The following is a 20,112-nucleotide window of genomic DNA, read 5'->3' as shown; positions in this document are numbered from 1 at the left end:
TATTTCCCTTCATTCACACAGTTTGGAGTAATCCTGTTCGGTTGTTTCTTTTAAAGTCTTATCAATCACAGCGGCGTAGTGTGCTATTATCTGCAGGTATTTCATTGTAAGGGTTTCAAACTTTAAAGCGTTAATGCTTAGGCACACAAAAGAATGGGTTTCATTTGTGAATGTTTTGTTAAGAAAAGAAGAGAGAGCAGATTACTACAAGAAGCCAAATCCCTTCTTTAAAGAGAGATTCTCTAAATTGTCGAGTGTGACATTTCGAGCACATCATTTTCAGGGCATTTATATGATAATAACTGTGTGAATACAAAGCTAAATGTCCATATAGGAAAGGACAAGAGGTTGTCTCATGTATAGGGGTCATTGAACTGTACTTTTAGGAGTCATTTTTTCTTACTATAGGTCAACTTGACCAATATATCAGGTCGATATAGCATGGGTACTTTAGTTTACCGATTAAGGCCAATATTTTCGGAACTGAAAGTGATAGACACTTCCCATTTGTTGCATTGGAAAGAGCTCAGTCAGAGCCTTACAATGAACAATACCTCAGGGGAACATCACTGATCACAAGTTTGTACACCTCGGATCATGATTTATATGTTTTATGTTGCAGACATTTGCACATAACTGCATAACCATAAGAGATAGAGACTTAATGTTTTTTGTTTTGTAATCTGCTGATTTTTGTCTTTTAAACAAGCTCCCTGTGAAGTACTTAATAAACATTAGGGACGGGCACTGTTAAATGGTACCTACTTGGTACCGACCAAAAAGCTCCGGTCGGGGCGGTGTCGAAAAACTAAATTCTTTCTGTGTCAACTTTTGGTTCTTTTTCTCTCCAGATGTCAATATATCTGATACGCAGTACTTTTTACTTGAGTCATTATTTGGTTGGCTTTTGTTGTTTAGCTACGTTGCTCATAGGGTAAATATTTTGACTACTTTGGCCAGACCTTATGCTTTTCTTTACACTAAGGTTTTCTTCAGACTAAGGCTGTCTCTGATCTATTCCACTCATTGCTGTTTTTCTCTCAAATAACATATTTTTTTCAAATTATGTATAGAAATATGAAGAATTGGATTTTTTTTATTTTTTTATTTCAGTCATGTTAGTTACATGTTTTCACATTTCAACAACTATACATGTTTTTTTTTTATATATATATACACATGATTGAAAAGGAGCACGATGAAGACAACTTATGCTAAGTGCCCCTTTCTTCAAATACAAAAAGTAGACCAAAAAAAACAAAACATAAATGGTCTGATTCGCAGGTATTATACTTTAAGCCATAAGCTAGAATAAACAACACAGGTACTACTGTTTTTAAAGTTAAAATCTAATATTTACAGTAGTGTGTAAGAGTTAATATTTGTTGATTTGAACTGTTTTTTAAATTGGTGCACTGTGGAGGAGTTCTTTAAATTCAAGGGCAGGGTGTTCCACAGTTTGACTCCGGCCACGGAGATGCCCATCCGCTTCTGGGTTGTTCTGGCAAAAGGGAGAGTAAAGTTAAGTTTTCTACGACTGGATGCATCGGCGTTGAATACAAACATCAATTGTACAGATTGTATTTTATGACTGTGATAATGTTCTGAAACTACAGGATTCAAAGTACTCATGGCTGTTGCAATGTTTTTTAGCCTCAGTCGTGCATGATGTGTCCCCTGTATGATCTGTCCCCTGTATGATGTGTCCCCTGTATGATCTGTCCCCTGTATGATGTGTCCCCTGTATGATCTGTCCCCTGTATGATGTGTCCCCTGTATGATCTGTCCCCTGTATGATCTGTCCCCTGTATGATGTGTCCCCTGTATGATGTGTCCCCTGTATGATCTGTCCCCTGTATGATGTGTCCCCTGTATGATGTGTCCCCTGTATGATGTGTCCCCTGTATGATGTGTCCCCTGTATGATGTGTCCCCTGTATGATCTGTCCCCTGTATGATCTGTCCCCTGTATGATGTGTCCCCTGTATGATGTGTCCCCTGTATGATCTGTCCCCTGTATGATGTGTCCCCTGTATGATGTGTCCCCTGTATGATGTGTCCCCTGTATGATCTGTCCCCTGTATGATGTGTCCCCTGTATGATGTGTCCCCTGTATGATGTGTCCACTTGATGTGTCCACTGTATGAAAAGACTCTTGTCCTTAACGGGTTGCGCCTGCTTCTGTGCCTGCAGTAACAGCACGTCGGGCGGGGCCTACATCAAACAGTGCTGCAAAGGCTTCTGCATAGACATCCTGAAGAAGATCGCGCGCAACGTCAAATTCACCTACGACCTCTACCTGGTCACCAACGGCAAGCACGGCAAGAAGATCAACAACATGTGGAACGGCATGGTGGGAGAGGTATGTCAGACTGTTGTGGACAGTGCAGTGGAGTGGAAAGCACAGACACCCACTCTGAAATGTAGGAAACAAAAACAGGTTTTTTAACGGGGTGAAGACACAATAGGAAAAGTATAGATACATAACACTTTTACATTAACTCATCATATTTGACTTTGCCAAACAAGACCCATTTCTGTCAAATATTGTTCACAAATCTGTGTTAGCGAGCACTTCTCAATCCATCCCCCTCACAGCTGTGGCAGAGCATAATTCCAGAGTACGTCCAAAAAAAAAAAGTACGTCTCGAGCCCATTCCTGTGCAGAGTTATGATTGTTAAAGAATAACCAGAATGCTCATTCTAGCCACTAGGGGGCAGCTTAAATTAAACAACGGGAAAGAGTCCCACATGTGTCCAGCAGAGGGCACTGACATAATAAGAGATCAGGATATGGACATGTTATAGCCATGTGGCAAACGGTCAGTCTGCCCCGGGGCGGCTCTGGCTTCAGTAACAGCTAACGACCCCCTAGTGCGGAGTGAATGAAAAATGACTATATGTAGTACTTTGAGGAACTTCTGACACAGGCTTCTAAAGTGCAATACAAGTGTAAGCCGTTGTTTTTTAATGAAGCTACAGTCAAGTTGCGGCTTTGACCAAATCACAGCTTATTATTATTCATTTATTGGAAAAATGTCTCAATGGTTTTCCTGTTTACATCACATGTGGCCCGCGACCCGCCATGGGAGCTGAATTTCGGCCCATGACCCCCTTCTGTTTTGCTTTATTGGGAGGGGTTGGAGGAGGGGTCACCAGTACAGCACATCCCGTTGTCGTACTGTAAACGCCGATCGCCAAAATCCCAAACATGCTCAATGGGGGACAGCCATTTCTTGTCCATATCAACAACCTGATCAACTTTTCTGACCTCCCCAATAAGTCAAATCAAAATCAAATAAAATGTATGTGGCTCATTTTAAAGAACTGTTGTTGACCAAAGTGCTTCACAAAAGGTATATATATATGTATATGTATTGTCTTATATATAAGACAATACACAATGTACAAGCATCAAAGAACTAAACGCTCCAAAGCTAAACATTTCACAGTGGCCTTTTATTGTAGACAGCCTTTGGCACAGCTCTGCAATATTCATTTGGTCTGATCCAGTGATTCTCAACTGGTGGATCGGGGCCCAAAAGAGGGTCACGTAACCATTTTCATCAAACTGTTTGGACACACGACCGTTGTTTTGGTCATAATTTCAGTCTTAAAGGCATATCTACTGTATGTTCATTAAAAAGTTGTATAGAAAAGACAATATTTTATAAGATATATACTAAATAACATTTTGTCATTTAGGTTAATGGTGGGTCCCGACGCTGAACCACTTGAGTGCTCTTGTGTAAAGAAAAGTCTTTGAGTTCATCCCATGAAAAATGAGAGCAAAAAACAAAAGTGTACATTCTTTTTACTTCCATTTACTTCCAAGTTAAAATACATAACACTTCTACATTAGCTCATAAAATATTTTACCGTAACACTTAATTTTACACTACCCTTGATACACTGTACTTGCCAAATTTAGTACAATGTAATGTGCTCTGTAACAATATGTAATAACTTGTACCTAAGGGCTAGACATACAATGTAATAATGTGTATTAGTACTTACCCTAGCTCTAACCCTAACCTTAAAGGGGCTAGATGCAAGTTAGCTATGTTATACTCACTATTTTAGAGGCAGTTGTGGTGAATATGTCTGGGCTTATTCTACACATTAGGACATTGTTGAATCATGTAGAGGGAGGAGAATACTTAATTTGACATTTTTTAAACTCTGTATAGTCCCTTTAAGTCCTAATGCACATTATTACATTGTGTATGCGCTACATGGATACAAGTGATATGAGATTGTTACAAAGCAGATTACATTGTACTAAATTGTGTTGGGTACAATGCATCATGGTAGTGTAAGAAAAAGTGTTACCTATTTTACTTAAAAAAAAAAAAAACACAACAACACTTGAGCTTTTTACGCGTTCTCATAAGACAAACTAAAGTCACCTTCCCTTTCCCCCTCGTTGCCCGCTCGTCCTTGCCTCCTAATAAGACGTCAGTGTCGTTTTCCGATGTACCCAGGGTGTGAGGGTTTTGGCTGTGACAGGGCCTGCGGGGCTGATGTCGGAGCCAAGTTCTTAATCTGCTCTCTTTATTTATTGGACGTGATCGAGGACTTTTAATCTGCGCACTTCCAAGGGTCACTCACTCATTAATAAAACAAGACTGTGCTTTACACTCGACTTATGACACCACTGGAAATGTTAATCATAGAACTGCCCCATTCAGTAGTTTTAAACAGCCCCCGCGTTCAAACGGCCTATTACTCATCGGATTGTGTTAAAGGTTTTCAAACGAGGAATGACGGGGCTTCTCCTCTCAGTGAAAGGAGGTTGCCGGGTTCTCATGTCAGCGCGGGAGTTTAAAGAAACAGGCCACCGTATTTCCATACTGAGATATGTTCTTACCTGAGCTTAGACGAGTTGATACGTACCTGTCTGGTCTTTGTGCGTGCCCGTGGAAGAGCGTGGTAGCTTCCAACTTCACAACCGTTTGGAGCCATAGGAATGTACTGGGAGAGGTCGAATGCTAGCAACATCTTTGGTCGTTTTGCGTGACTGAGGGCACACAGTTCTTCCATACTGTTATATGTTCTTACTTGAGCTTAGACGAGTTGATACGTACCTGTCTGGCCTCTGTGCGTGCCCAATGGAAGAGCGTGGTGGCTTCCAACTTCACCCCGGTTTGGAGCCATAGGACAATGCTGGGAGAGGCCAAATGCTCACAACATCTTTGGTCTTTGTGCGTGCCCTCAGTCACGCACAAAGACCAGAAAGGTACGCATCAACTTGTCTAAGCTTAGGTAAGAACATATCTCAGTATGTAAAAACGGTGGCGTGTTCCTTTAAGTGTTTGACCGGCCTACATTCCAGCGTAATTGCATGAATTTTTATCTTAATATTATTTTCTTACTTTCTCCTACGCTGCTGCACAGTCTCTTCGGAATAAAAACAAAAACAAGCCTGATTTTGTGGGCATATAAAAGCTGGATTGAATAGTAAAAAAAGAAAAACAATGTGTTTCCGTAGAACTTCAGAGTAGTTAAGATACTTTTGCTTAGTTTTAGCGTGTCTCCTAAATAAACATTTTTTTTAGGCACAAACAAGCAACTAATTCTGACAAGTGAATGTGGCCAAAAACAAAACAGAGAACAGAAAAAGCTGCACTAAAGAGTTTTGTCCGCCCTCTGCTGGATAAGGGCTGCAAATGCATCATGCAGCCGACTGCTGTAACCAGGTCACCACCGCCCATCCTTCGCAAAAACTCTATGAGGCATTTACATTTGCTTTTGTTAAAGGAACAGGCACCGTTTTTACATACTGAGATATGTTCTTACCTGAGCTTAGACGAGTTGATGCGTACCTGTCTGGTCTGTGTGTGTGCGCTCAGTCATGCAAAACGATCAAAGATGTTGGTCCTTTCCGCCTCTCCCAATGTATTCCTATGGCTCCAAACAGGGTGAAGTTAGAAGCTACCATGCTCTTACACGGGCACAAAGACCAGACAGGTACGTATCAGCTCGTCTAAGCTCAGGTAAGAACATATCTCAGTATGGAAAAACGGTGGCCTGTTCCTTTAAGAACATTTATTTTACACATTTAAGACAGATAGCATATTATTTTCTCTGATGGAAACGCAGCTACAGATGGAACTCGGCACTCCCACATTTGAATAACCAACACTTCCATTAAAGACGAAATGGGTAATAATTGCAGAACCGTACTGTACTTTTCCTCAGCTCTAACTGTCAGACGGAGAAACAGGGATGACTACAACCACAGATTTAATTTCCGACTGCAAAAAAAAAAAAAGGAATTAAAAGGGGGCTCTGCAAACTTTTCGTATCACTACAGCTGTGTTCCCTATTTGCGAAGTTGGCAGACTTTGTTTTGGAGCGGGTTTTGTTCAGCGCGTACAGTATATTCTGCTTCCATTCCTCGTGGAAAAACATCCCGTCTCCAAATGTTGATCAAAGTTGCCTTGAGCTACACTGTCTCTGCGTCGCGTTGGCTTTCTAATTGTGACTGTTTGCGTAAATGAAGGCTCTGTGTGAGAGGAGCTGTTCTGGTTTAAAGACTAAAAGAACTAATGCTGTGCACAAAACAAAACAGCCTGAGACGATGCTGATCCAAAGAGGTGTCAGTCAGAGGGCTTCAAAGTGCTTCTACAAGCTGGGGGAATGGAGCTAAATGTCTCGTGTGGTCTTAGAAGCTTTTCTTTATGCAAGCTCTTAGTCGTCCAGACATGTATCATTGTTGCAAAAGGCTTTTGGAAGCAGGCGAACGGTTTTAACCTCAAACCAACCCTGACCAGGGGCCTCATTTATAAAACTGAGCGAGATTCTGACTTCACAAAGTGCATAGTCACTATAAAAGTACAATGCAAAGTAATTTACCTAAACATGAGGCGAGAATGAGTGGGTTTTAGCAATTGCGGGGGACACAGAGGGAGGGGCAGACGCTGCAGAGGCAACTCAAGCTCAAGAATATGCTTATGGCATCTCGCTGTATATTCAATCCATAAAACATTTGGACATACGCGGTAAGAATGTAAAGCAGACCTTATACAGTCAAATGTGTTGATCATTGTGTGTGCGTACTTGATGAGGCAGCGGTGCGGGTGGTGTGTGTGAGGAGGGAGCGGGGAGTGGCTGCGTCTGAAACATCAAATTATGGCCTCTATGTCCTAACCCCAGCTCCTGATCCTTAACCTTTCATGGGGTCGACTGTTAGATCTCTGTGCAGTTAGTGAACTAGAGCTTCAGAGCTATTTTCCCAATTCGAACGTCCTTACCCAGGGGAAGGGGAAGTGACATCACCAACAGCTGCTGTTCTTCTTAGGTTTTTGGCAGACTGCAGGCAAACAAAAGCGCATGCCGCCACCCACTGTATTGCGTATGCAACAACATAGTGTCCAAATGAAGACATTTAAGGAGAAAAAAAGAAAAAAAAACGATGAGACATGACATTTCCCTTTAGCCTTGTTTTATCTCAACAGCTGTTTCATAAAGCTACAGTAGCAAATTAGCCATGCGGCTTAAGTTTCTACTAAATGAAAGCAAATGCACAAAAGCACAAAATGCTTTAATTTAATCCGTTTACTCTTTAACTCACTGACATGTGATTGAGCTGTGGGGACGACAACGTGTATTTTGTCACTTTTGTCACAAGTTTGGCTTGTGCAGAATCTTATCCTATATATATTTTTTCTTATTAAATGTGCGCCTGTCAATCAACAGTGGTTGCGCATGAATCACTCGAGGGTGGGGGCGAGTGGGGTGGGAGGATTGGCACAGTGGCTTTTGGGATGGCACATAGCTCCTAATCACTGGCTAGTTAGCACCAGAGGTCCCTGTGCTAAAGTGGCTACGATAGTTAGCATTGAGGCTCCTTTTCTTAACTCCTTCCAAACTGACAGACCAATTTGGAGGCTTCTTATCATGGCGGACGCTGACATCCGGTTTGGAGTTAGACCTCTTACCAATCTGCTCGTTTCGGAAGGGCCATTGTCTCTGAACGGCTACACTCGTGGACCTCTACAGGGGTTGAGCAGACTTGTGTTCATAGATTTGTTTGTGTGCACCAATGATGACAGGAATGCTCTGTAAAAGACCTTTAACACAAAAAATGTTATTGGTTGGTCATTTTTATTCCAATATTTGGCACAAAAGTTGAAATAAACAATTTCAAAAGTGACCAAACATGACTTCCTCAAACAGGCTTCCCCTTTCTAAATTTCTCTCCTCGTCTCTTAGCAGTGTTTATGAAAAGTACATACCTATAGTTTGCGTGGAGCTGCACAATGTTTCACGTTATACCAGATTTGGTGCAGAGGAGCAGTGACGCAAAGTTTGGGCCTTAGTTTGTGAGCTTTATAAATGAGGCCCCCAAAAACTTTTTTACATTTATATAAATATTACTTATATTTTACCAAGGAAGTCCCTGTGATTTTCAGGAGAGCCCTTGATCCATGAGGGGACCCCTAGTATACCTGTGGAAAGAGCACTAGGAAATGACCTAAAATGACAAATGTCCAACTTATTCTCCCATGTGCGTTTGTATCCAAGGCATATTTTTAGTGAAAGGATTGGGGGGAACTTTGTGAGTGGCATTTCCATCTGTCACGATGCGCTCAGAAGCAGAAACGCCGGCTTGAGGAGTAAGACAGTCGTAGTTTGATTCGGTAAAGCCGGACATGCCCTGAAAGCATCGCTGACATTTTGGGCTGTGTCTTCAGCCTCAACGTTTTCCCGCACAAAAATCAAAACAAATCATACCATGTTCAACAATGTGTGGGGTCATTTCTTCCCCGTCCCTGCCTCCTCTCGTCTTTCTATCATTTCCAGTCAATCGCCCTTGCCTCTCAAGGGAAAATATCGGTTTCCCTTACACTTACATTTCACAGGCTTCTTCTGGAAGTGATCCTCTTCCCCTCTCCGAAGAAGGCTGTTTTTTTTTTTTTTTGCCTAGATAGAATAGAGATTATAGTCGAAGCATAGCACCGGTCTCCTCTCCGGTGCTTGCGTGTCCAGGGGAGCGGAGGCGTCGGTTGGAAAATAAGGGGTCAACTAAGCCACGGTGTTGCTGCAGTCAATGTTTCCGATCAGCAAGACAATTTTTATATCACACAAAGACGTTCCCAGTGAACACGAAATGCAGTATCCAAATGATTATCATATTCATTAAAGCAGTACTAAGTAACTTGTTGATGGTGTCTCTGGCAAGAAAACCACACTTGCAGCTTTTCCTTCAGCGGGTCGGCATTTCACAGAGCACAAAGCATGCTGGTCCAGGTTGAAGGTCAGGACTACCCAGATCGTATCCCAAACATGACCGAGTGTGACGCAGATATTTTGAGTGTTGAAAATGTTTGCAATTGCTAAACCAATAAATAAATAAATAAAAAACAGTTACAGACCAATACAGATTTATTGGTTACAAATAGCTCCAGTGTGTAATTGGATGTACAATATCCCTCTCTCCCTTGCACAATACATGGAATCACGAAGAAGAAGCTAACAGGCTAACAGGCAAAGCTAACTGCAGGCTAGCACCACTTAAACAGTATTTACAGCCAAGTTTGAGTGAAAAATTCATCTTCATTGCATAATTGGATGTACAATATCCCTCTGTCTCTTTGTCTTTTCTGTCAGCGTGGTATTTACTCTCACTGACAATTAATGAGTAAAAAAACGCAACATGCTACGACACCTGCAGTGGCGCTTATGGCCTCTCGGGGCATGAGTTACTTAGTACTGCTTTAAGGGAAAGAAATATCAAACCTCCCTGGCCCTGTGTGGGAAAGTAAATGCCCCCTCTGTGATTAACTGCGAATAACATGATTGTTTGAAAATCTCAGTTCAGTTTCATTGGCCCCAAGCCTGATTAGACATGTTAGACAAAGAAAGTAGGTTACAAAATAAGAAAACCTATAACGCCACGAAATTACTCCAACAATGACTCATCCAGTAGGTCACCAAAGAACCCAGAAGGACGTCAGAAGATCTGCAGGCTTCACTGGGCTTAGTCAATGTGTTCATTATTATTATTCTTTATTTATACAGGTGGTTTCTTGAGACTCAATGTCTCATTTGCCAGAGAGACCTGTTAAAACATACAAGGTAAAAAACAGTTAACAATAAACAACAGTGGAACGATCACAGACTATAACACAATACTAAGAAAATGTGTAAAACTTAAAAACAAGAGCAGTCACACGGAGGATACTCCTTTACAAGGGATTTAAACTGATGAAAGGACATGAGATTATCCACACAAAAGGTTTTCTGTGCCTCATTCCAGACATTTGGTGTGAAGTAGCAAAAGGCCTTCTTTCCCCATTCTGTCTTTACACGGTGAGACTCGAGAGTCAAAATGTCCTGAGACCTCAGCTGGTCAGCATTTGACCTGACATTTATAAGATTAAACAAATAATCAGGAAGGACACCAAGAAGAGCTTTATAAATAAACAGCAGACAGTGCTGCTCCCTCCTTGCTTCTAGAGATTGCCAACCCACTTTAGTTGTCTCTTGTTAGTCTCTTATAGTTGAGTTCATGACTCGACTATAGGATGAACACTGAGAAAAAATGGTATTACGGAGAGTTCTGAGGCGAAACCACTGCTGACAAATAAGAACAGCTCGTCTCTTTCCCAGAAAACATCTGGAGGATTCCCAAGACTTTTAGAGAAATGATCTGTGGACTGACGAGACCAAAGTTGAACTTTTGTTATCAGCTGTAAAAACGACGCAGAATTTGATAAAGAGAACGCCATGCCAAACGTCAAACACAGAGGTGGTAGTGCGACGCTCTGGGGTCAACCAGGAACTCCTGGAGGAGAACGTCCGGCCATTAGTTTAAGCCCTTCGAGCTCAAGCGCTCTTGGGCCATACAGCAGGACAAGGATCCCAAAGAAGCAAATCCCATAGCGACGTGAGAAATTCAACACCAGCTGTCGCAAACCTCAATTACTGACATTCATTTTTTCACACAGGGCCAGAGAGGTTTGGATCATTTTGAAACTGCATTTTGTATCCACTGGGAATGTCTTTGTGTGATATAAAAATGGTCTTGATGATCAGAAACATCTTAGTGTGGTAAATATAAGCAAATGTAAGAAATCAGGAATGACTTTTTCACAGCGCTGTAAGTCTGGTCTGTGGGCCCTTGTACAGCCCCCGGTCTGTGTCAGGTCTGGAGCTGAAGATCGACAGCCTGCTTTGGATCGAACTCGATGTCAGCGACAAAATCTTACGCTATTTTTACCTTTGTAAATATAGTGATAATAGTGCTTGGGTTTTCTTTTCCCTCTCAAGTTTTTAAAAGTTGTTGTTTGTAAAGTCCACACAGAACAATGGCCAAAACAATAATCATTTTGTGGAAAAAAATAGCCATTTGGTGACAAGAAAATAATGCGATGTTCATGAGTTTTTTGTTGACAAGATGAGACAAAGGTGTTAGAAGGTGGTTTGTCAGACTTTCGCAGATCACCATGAATCGAACAGGACCATGAGATTGCTGAACCGTTACACCCTTGGCTAAAAAGCATTTTAGTCCAAAAGATTTAAAGCAGCACTAGGTAACTCTTGCCCCTAGAGGCCATTAGCACAACTGCAGGTGTCGTAGCAAGTTGCGATTTTTTAACGTATTAATTGTCCGTGAGAGTAAATACTACACTGACAGAAAAGGCGAAGGGAGAGAGGGATATTGTACATCCAAGTATACAAGTATAAAGTGATGCTAGCCCGCAGTTAGCTTTACTCGCTAGCATGCTGGCTTCTTCTTCGTGATTCTATTAGTGTGTATTGGTGGCTCCGGTCCGGTGGCAGTCAAGTTGCAAGCAGGGTTTTCTGGCCAGAGACACCACGGGAGATGAAAGACCCTCCAATCATCCCATAAACACTTGTATTACCCCCACAGGGACTACGGAAAGGATTTATTAAGGTAAACATGTTAATTAGCACTGCTTTAAAGGGGCTAGATGCAAGTTAGCCATTTTATACTCACTACTGCCACCTCATTCTACACATTAGGACATTGTTGAAACATGTAGGGGGAGGAAAATACTTAGTTTTTAAACTCTGTATAGTCCCTTTAAGTCCAAGAACAACACTGATACACTACAAAATTGCCATCACTACAAAGTTTAGTGTCATTTAAACTGCCTCACTCTTATCTGTGCTTCCTCTACATTGCATTAAGTAACAGAGTTTGTGATTGAATGTAGTTGAATTCCTGTAACCATTGGCCTGTATTGCTTGTGTGTTGTGTGCAGGTCGTGTACAAGAAGGCCGAGATGGCAGTGGGGTCGCTCACCATCAATGAGGAGAGGTCGGAAGCCATCGACTTCTCCGTGCCCTTCGTGGAAACGGGCATCAGCGTCATGGTTTCCCGGAGCAACGGCACCGTCTCGCCATCCGCTTTTCTCGGTAACTCCGACTCCGCTTTTTAATATTCATTACAACTCTCAGCTCCAACATTTTAACTCATCATGCTAGTGCTAAATGCTTTTTAAATGCTTTCCAAACAAGAAACATGCAGACATTGTTCTCGAAGCCCAACCAGAAACAACAGTTGCTAATAAGCTAGATTTGTTTTGCTAAACATTTTACCTCAACTCTTTGCCAACCAGCCCTTTTTCAAAATCACCCCCCGAGCCCGCCAGAACATAAAATCTTTGCTGTCCCACAGAAAATGTTGTACAACTCTGATGACCACAGGTGTTTCACTGACCGTTCAGGTTGCACATCTTGTTCAGCCGCTTCCTCAATCTGATCTAACTCCGATCCTGCCTCATGGACTCTTCGTTTGGGGTCTCCTCTGGGGCGAGCTGCTGGGACGGGTATGTTTTGGTTCTTCCTGGGTTTCTTTCGAATGGCTCGAATGGTAAACCACATCCAGTGCTATTCTTCTATATTAAAAAGTCTAAATGGGGAGAATTCTCATCATGGCAGGCTACGGCAACTTCGCACTGGGACGACTTGGGGTTCACGATTGCTCAGCACATGGCACACACTGCACAGAGTCAAGGAAACGGACTGAACCTCGCTCATTTACACAAACCTGAATGCAGCAAAGCACCACTCCAGGAACAATGTCATACCGCAGTTCAAATTTCTCTGCCCCCCGTTAAACGCACCGCTGTTTTGATGCTGTTTGTGGTATTAATAACTTAAATGGGAGGAAGCTGATGCGCTGTCACCTTTGTCAACATACATAAATCGGTTTGAAAATAGCTTCGTCAGTGGAGGATGTGCATTGATGTCAGATGCACAACAACGCTCGGCACCGGAGCCGTTATAAAGGCGCTTTTGGAACGTCTCCTGTCTTTAAGTGTCATTAATGATGTGTAAAAGATAGTTCATGACAGTAAGGCTGCGCAGATGGCTCCTCTGTCAATACTACAATCGATCAATAATGGTCCTGCAATGTTCATATCTGTTTGATATGATGTTGTCCTCTAGGGATGGAACAATATATTGTTTTGCAATATATCACAATTCGCCTTTGTTGCAGTACCACATATCGATACTTTCAATCAGAGGTTACATTAATCAGAAATTCTCTCTCGTATTTTTGATAGAAAATTTCATGACGGATTGAAAATGAAGTCATAATGAAAGTCCAAGCGCAGCACTGCTCTCTCTCTCTTTCTGACCATGGCCTCTGTGGATCATCTCAGTGGAACGGCGCGTGGCTTCGCTTTGCTTTTCACACGGCAAGTAAACAGTGCCAGTGTCACATGTGAGCTGAGAGGGTCAACTTGGATAAACCCGTGAAGGACAGAGAGGGGAGAGAGAGAACGAGGCGTGGGGCACCACAAAGGTAGGTTTTGACAGTGGCGCAGTTGGTAGAGCAGGTCGTCCCGTGATTGGGAGGTTGTGGGTTCGAATCCCAGCTCCCGCGAATGCACACTGTCGTTGTGTCCTTGGGCAAGACACTTCACCCACCTTGCCTCCACTGTCTGCGTACATTGGTGTGTGAATGAGAGAGTGAATGGGTGACTGGTTCCTCGCTGTACACTGCGTTCCAAATTATTATGCAAATGACATTTTTCTAAGATTTTCTAAATTGTCAACTCAAATGAGAGTCAGCATAATTTTTAAGTCTTTAACTGGTAGAGGATCATTTAAATGTGGTGGAAAAAATGTCCTAGTGATAACAGTATTTTTTTCAAAAATAAATATAGTAAAAACCTCAAAATCCACTGTTCCAAATTATTATGCAACTCATCGTTTCAATACATTTTAAAGCTTGTAATTAACTGAAAATGGTCATTTGTTGACTTTGCAGCATCGGGAGGTCATATTTACTGAAATCAAAAGCTATTTCAATCAAAAAAATATTAACAGGTCAAGTTATATTTTAACATAGGAGCCCTTGTGTGATAGCAGCTTCAAAATTCTTAAAAACCTTAAAATTGTAAGTTTTTGGACAGTTTCTGCTTGGATTTCTTTGCAGGATGTCAGAATAGCCTCCCAGAGCTGCCGTTTGGATGAAACCTGCCTCCCACCCTCATAGAAGTTTTTTTTGTTGATGCTCCAAATGTTCTCAACAGGGTTGAGGTCAGGGAAAGAGGGGGTCCACATCATGAGTTTCTCTCCTTTTATGCCCATAGTAGCCAGTGATGCAGAGGGATTCTTTACAGTATGACAGGGTGCGTTGTCATGCATGAAGAGGATTTTGTTCGGGAAAGCACGGCTCTTCTTTTTGTAGCATAGAAGACAGTGATCAGTCAGAAACTCCACATATTTTTCAAAGGTCATTTTCACACCTTCAGGGAGCCTAAAAGGGCCTAAAGGGGCCGACCAGCTCTCTCCTCATGATTCTGGCCCAAAACATGACTCTGCCCCCTCCTTACTGACGTCACAGCCTTGTTGGGACATTGTGGTCATTCACCAACCATTCACTACTCCATTGATTTGACCATCCAGGGCTACACGGCGCTCATCAGTGAACAAGACTGTTTGAAAAGGAGTCTCATGTATTTCTGAGCCACTGCAGTCGTTTCTGTTCATCAGCATTCAATTACCAGTTTAGGGGAGGCCCGGATAGAAGGTTTATGCACAACTGCAGCCTCTGGAGGGTCCGACACCTTGATGTTTGAGAGACTCCAGAGGCACCAGCAGCTTCAAATACCTGTATGCTGCTTTGTGGCATCTGTTCTCTTAATCTGATGTGTTTGTCTGGCAGAAACCGTCCATATTGTGCCATTATCTGCACAAAACGGAGTGTGCTCTGAATCATCCACAAATCTCTTATCAGTATGATGATTACACTTAATCTTTCATGAAATATCGAAGGTTTTCATACCTAGACAAAGGCATTCAACTATTTCACGCTTTTCATCAGCAGAAAGACCCTTTTTCTTTCCCATATTGCTTGAAAATGATGATCTGCATAATAAAGTGGAACACCCTTTTTCAGTAGTTTTTCCCTTAACTGGGCTTAACCCGACAACTACTCATCCCAGGTCTCTGAGATTAATGTCAGTGATTCATAGAGCCCCAAGACACGATACCATCCATGAGTTTCATTATTATTGCTTTTTTTTTTACCTTTTTGACACAAAAATCCAATTTGCATAATAATTTGGAACGCAGTGTAAAGCGCTTTGGGCCTGATAAAGGTAGAAAAGTGCCGTATAAGTTGAGTCCATTTACCATTTATACTCACTACTGCCACCTCAGGTCATACGTGTAACTGCACCTTCTATATTAAGCTCGTGCATGACGGCACTTCAGACCTGAATTAACACCTTTCTGAGTGACAGTGCAGGATTTTAGAGGCAGTTGTGGTGAACAGGTCTGGGCTCATTCTACACATTAGGACATGGCTGGAACATGTAGAGGGAGGAAAATACATAATTTTAACATTTTTACACTCCGTATAGTCCCTTTAAACACTGGAAATGCCAATAATAAGCTCCACGTTGCATTTATAATAGTGAAATATGAGCCTTAATGTTGACGAGCAGATGATGCTCTGAATAAGTCGTCCTCCTTTCAGACTTTTACCCACGAGTTTGAACTAATTTCTTTTGCAAAATTTGTGTTCTATGATACTGTTCAGAAATCTCAGATTATTTCCAAACATAAATAATTGGTATATAAAAAATGCATATCATGAGAGATTAATTAATGACAGATTAAAACAGCTCATGACAGAATTTGATGACGCTGTCTGGAGATAAATGATCCCTGGCAAAACCACTGCTTTCAAAACTTGTTAAATTGCACTTTTGTGTTGAACCTACACTTTGCTGTGGTAATGCACGTTCAGTGGCATTTGGTTTTTAACTTTAGGACACAATACTTTATTTGTTATCAAACACCCAGGAAGGAAGTGAAGGAAATACAATTACAAAAACAGAAAAAGTAATATTTTAAATATAATGTATACAGCATACAAATGCAGTAGGTGTTAAGGGAGGTTGGGTTGGGATTGGGGAGGGTGTAATCAAAAGTTATTCAGGTTGCGTTTTCTATTGTTTCAGTCGTGCCTTGGTTTGTAGAGTTTCTGTGCGTGTACGAGCGTGTATCCAATGCAGGGGTGCATGATGGGTGCTATGTCGGAGCGGTAAAATTGGTATATATTTAAGTGTAATGTAGTGTCTCTTTTAGACACAATACTTACTTACGTATCATGCCCTAAGTATCGTGCCCTAAGTATCGTGATACATATTGTATTGTAATTAAAAGGCTCCCCTGGACAATGGTTAAAACCCACAGTGTTTCTGATTTCATGTGGGTTCATTCGGAAACAGCGCCATCTTGCATTTTCATATTAATCTCTTCCCAAAACAATCACGTCCAGATGGGGGAGACGCGTAATGATTCGGTTTGTTATGTTCTTATTAAATTGAACAGCTGCATGTGTTTAAGTAAAGGAATTACTGGGTGTTTACTATTTACCATTTCTTCAAAGGCCATCGGCACATTGAGCAGATTATGAAGATTTCTCCTATTTCCTAAAGTTTAAATCCGCCATCTGCTTTTCTGGGAGGGAGATAGTCTGACAATAGAGAGAGGAGAGTTATCTGTCTTAACCTTTGCTACACAGTAATCCGTATTTTTCCTTTCCCCCCTTGTTTTTTTTTCTATAGTGTTACTTTAGTTTGATGGGATAATGCCTGTGGTATTAACAGAGTTTTACATCGGTGAAGTGATAACTTTATGAAGAAAAGTTGTTTTGTCCTTCAGTATAATGTAAAAGCAGACATTTATTGAACAAAAACTGATACTGTTGATCCAATTATAAAGCCTTGCTAGTGCATTAGGAAAGCAAGAAATGAGTTGGACCACAAGTAACAGTTCAAACTTCACTGTCTCTTTTACTGTTTGTAAACCACAAGAAGCCTTTAACCAGCAATCGCCCTTTTGAAATGTGAGGTTGTGGGCCCTGGCTTTTTCCCATTGAATAATTACACAAAATTAACTTTCTACCCCCAAAATTGGAGTTCTATGGCCATTTCCATATGCCCGTGTATTCAAAAAGAAAGAAATAACTTCCCTGGAACCATAGACTGCAGATTTATAGACTGTCATTGTTCACTCCTCTCATTTACATTAATGACTATAGTTGAGACAGAATCCATGATGGCTCCAACAGAGCATGTTCCAAAAAACTCCGCCCCCGTAAGGCAGACTGAGCAGCAACAGGACTCCACAGTGCTCCATTTTTTGACACGTTATCGTGTAAAGTCACAATTACTGTAGATTTCATGTATTATTGAATCTTCTGGAGTCGCCCCTCCGGGGATGGTATCACAGCAATGTCAGCCATCTGCCTTGAAGACCAAAGGGAAGCGCTTTCCTCGCCCATTGGGTGGGACGTGATCGGAACACCTTCTCAGGGAGGCAACCAGCAGGTCAAGGAGCAGCAGCTCTACTCCGAGAGCTTCCCCTTAAACTGAACCTGATCGTGGTGGGGAGTTTGAGCGCCCGAACGATCGATGAAGCGATGTTGTCTGGGGCATTATGGTTGGGTCTCCCATGGCAAACAGGTCCCAGGTGATAGGCCAGAGTAAAGCCCTGTTTCCACTGGCAGGCCCTACGTCCCAGTGCCTGGTCTACCCTGTTAGCCGAGCGTCCCCACTGCCCAGTCCGGGACTAATCCGGACTGACCAGGTTTTTGGGCAGAGCTAACGTGGCATGAACAGATGCTGACCTCTGATTGGCCAGAGGAGAGAGGACCGTCCTTAAAAAAAGAGAGGCAGGTCAGATGGATATTTTACAACATCATACCGCTGTTGTAAAAAGTGATTTTACAGTTGATAGCATTTAGCCACTGGTGTTAGCATAACATTAGCATGTAGCTTGATTTCTTTCCTCTAACCTTGGCACCACTGAATAATTCCATGAACCCCACCAAAAGGAATTATTCATCCACATAGTTCTCATAGCAACTCACAAAACCGCTCATCTGTGTTTTGTTTTACCTTCAGTAATGTGTATCCCAGTGTGTGCATCCGTGGAGCCCCACCCACAACAACTGCGTTTTTTATAGGAGAAACCCTCTCATGTCTCATGTAAAAGCGCTTTGTGACTATGTCTGTGAGAGGCGCTATATAAATAAAGTTCTTCCTCTTCTACTGGGTAGAGCAGATACGCGAGAAGCCGAGTACTTCGATCGAGCTGTACTGAATAGAAGCGTGCGGTATATTTATTTTATTTATTGGTTTATTTGGTCGGGACAGTGCATGTTAATGAACATACATGAGTCTCCTGCATGTAAACAAGCCACACCGGATTATAGCCTTAGCTAATTTCCATCCGTCGTCCCCCATGTGCACTCTCAAACACACTCTCATTCATCCTGGCCTATTGTATATGTTTTTAGTTCACAAACTCTTATCAGCAGTACAATATAAAGATTGGGATTGCCCGGTATGGCACACCCAGGGCCCCACACAAATATATTATTTATATATATTTATATATGTTTTTTTTGAAAAGTTAGCGGTGTGCAGGATTGACGCTGAGATTTTCCCTCCTCTCCGACGCACCCGCCTTCAGCAATTTATGAGCGAAGTTTTCCTCCTCATTACTGTGCCCAAACAAAAGAAAATACACCCAGGAAGTTGCATTGTGTGTAGCCATGTTGCGTTCAAATGCGCAGTCGAACCTGACATTCAACAAATTGCAAATCAGATCTCAATCGCAAACATGCTATCAACGTTTTTGTGTTGCCTCGATCACTAATGTTTTCTTTCTGCAGGTTGAGTCTATTTCCCTCATTCCTCATCCGGGTCCGGCTAAGGAGCGGAGAAAAAGGTTTCTGTTCGGAATCATTGTTATTCCGCATATTCCGCACATAACGCACCGAGAGCCAGAAGCCTCCTGCCCCCTGTGAGCCGACTACTGGGGCAGAACCTGAGGAGGTGCTTCCATGTTGGCAGAGCTCCCCCACATAAAATGGAATATTTTATTCAGAGACTGCGCGCTGGCCAAATCCGTCTTGTTCTCGGCTCTATGTGGTCTGGGGCAGGGGAAATGGAGCGTGATGCAGTCTCTTTTTTTTTAATGCTCAGACAAAGCTTTACCTCCTTTGCTTCTCGCCTCATGTTTTACAAGCGGCGATCGTATTAGAGCTTTTGGAATGTTGTTCCCTCGTCAAAGAACATACTCGCGGTCGTGTTTTGAGTCATTCGCTCGCGTTTCAGTACTCTTTGAGATTAGAGTGTTTGCTGGTAGTTGTTTTAACCTCCAGTTCGGCTTTACCCAAATCTAAAAGCCCCTTGAAAGGAAAGAGCGTCCAATACAGCGACAGGTTCATGATGAAAACGTGACAAGAACGGAAAAAAAAAATGTGAGGGAAACGCAACAAAAGAGTGAAATGTCAACAACACATCAATTTTGAGAAAAATCTAAACTTTCCCTAATTATTCAAAAACTACTTCAACAAATGCTGAATTCTGAATATAGTTTTCTACTAAATAAAAATACAAAGACATGGAGAGGAGCAAAGTGGTTCAACAGCCTATAAATACATTTAAAAAAACGTAGAACGCTAACATGATGTTACATGTTAGCACCGTGCTAATGCTAACGCTAGCTAGTGCTTGCTATGACTGCCATTTTTTCACTTCTACAGAACAATCTGCTTTGAGAAAATATCCATATGGGCCCGATTTACACTGGACTTTATTTA

At 41.9% G+C, this 20,112-nt stretch overlaps 1 protein-coding gene across 1 annotated transcript in view; it reads left to right on the top strand.

Moving 5' to 3' along the window:
* Positions 1 to 20,112, top strand: part of grin2ab (glutamate receptor, ionotropic, N-methyl D-aspartate 2A, b) — a 409,906-nt gene that overhangs the window by 329,782 nt on the left and 60,012 nt on the right. The window contains exons 11-12 of the mRNA XM_079552610.1: positions 2,193 to 2,361; positions 12,236 to 12,389. Of these exons, the coding sequence (XP_079408736.1) occupies positions 2,193 to 2,361; positions 12,236 to 12,389 (323 nt within the window). The remainder of the gene's footprint in view (positions 1 to 2,192; positions 2,362 to 12,235; positions 12,390 to 20,112) is intronic.

Source organism: Gobius niger, assembly GCF_951799975.1.
Source record: "Gobius niger genome assembly, chromosome: 3".
Taxonomy (NCBI): Eukaryota; Metazoa; Chordata; class Actinopteri; order Gobiiformes; family Gobiidae; genus Gobius; species Gobius niger.
This window is presented reverse-complemented; position numbering and strand designations above follow the sequence as displayed.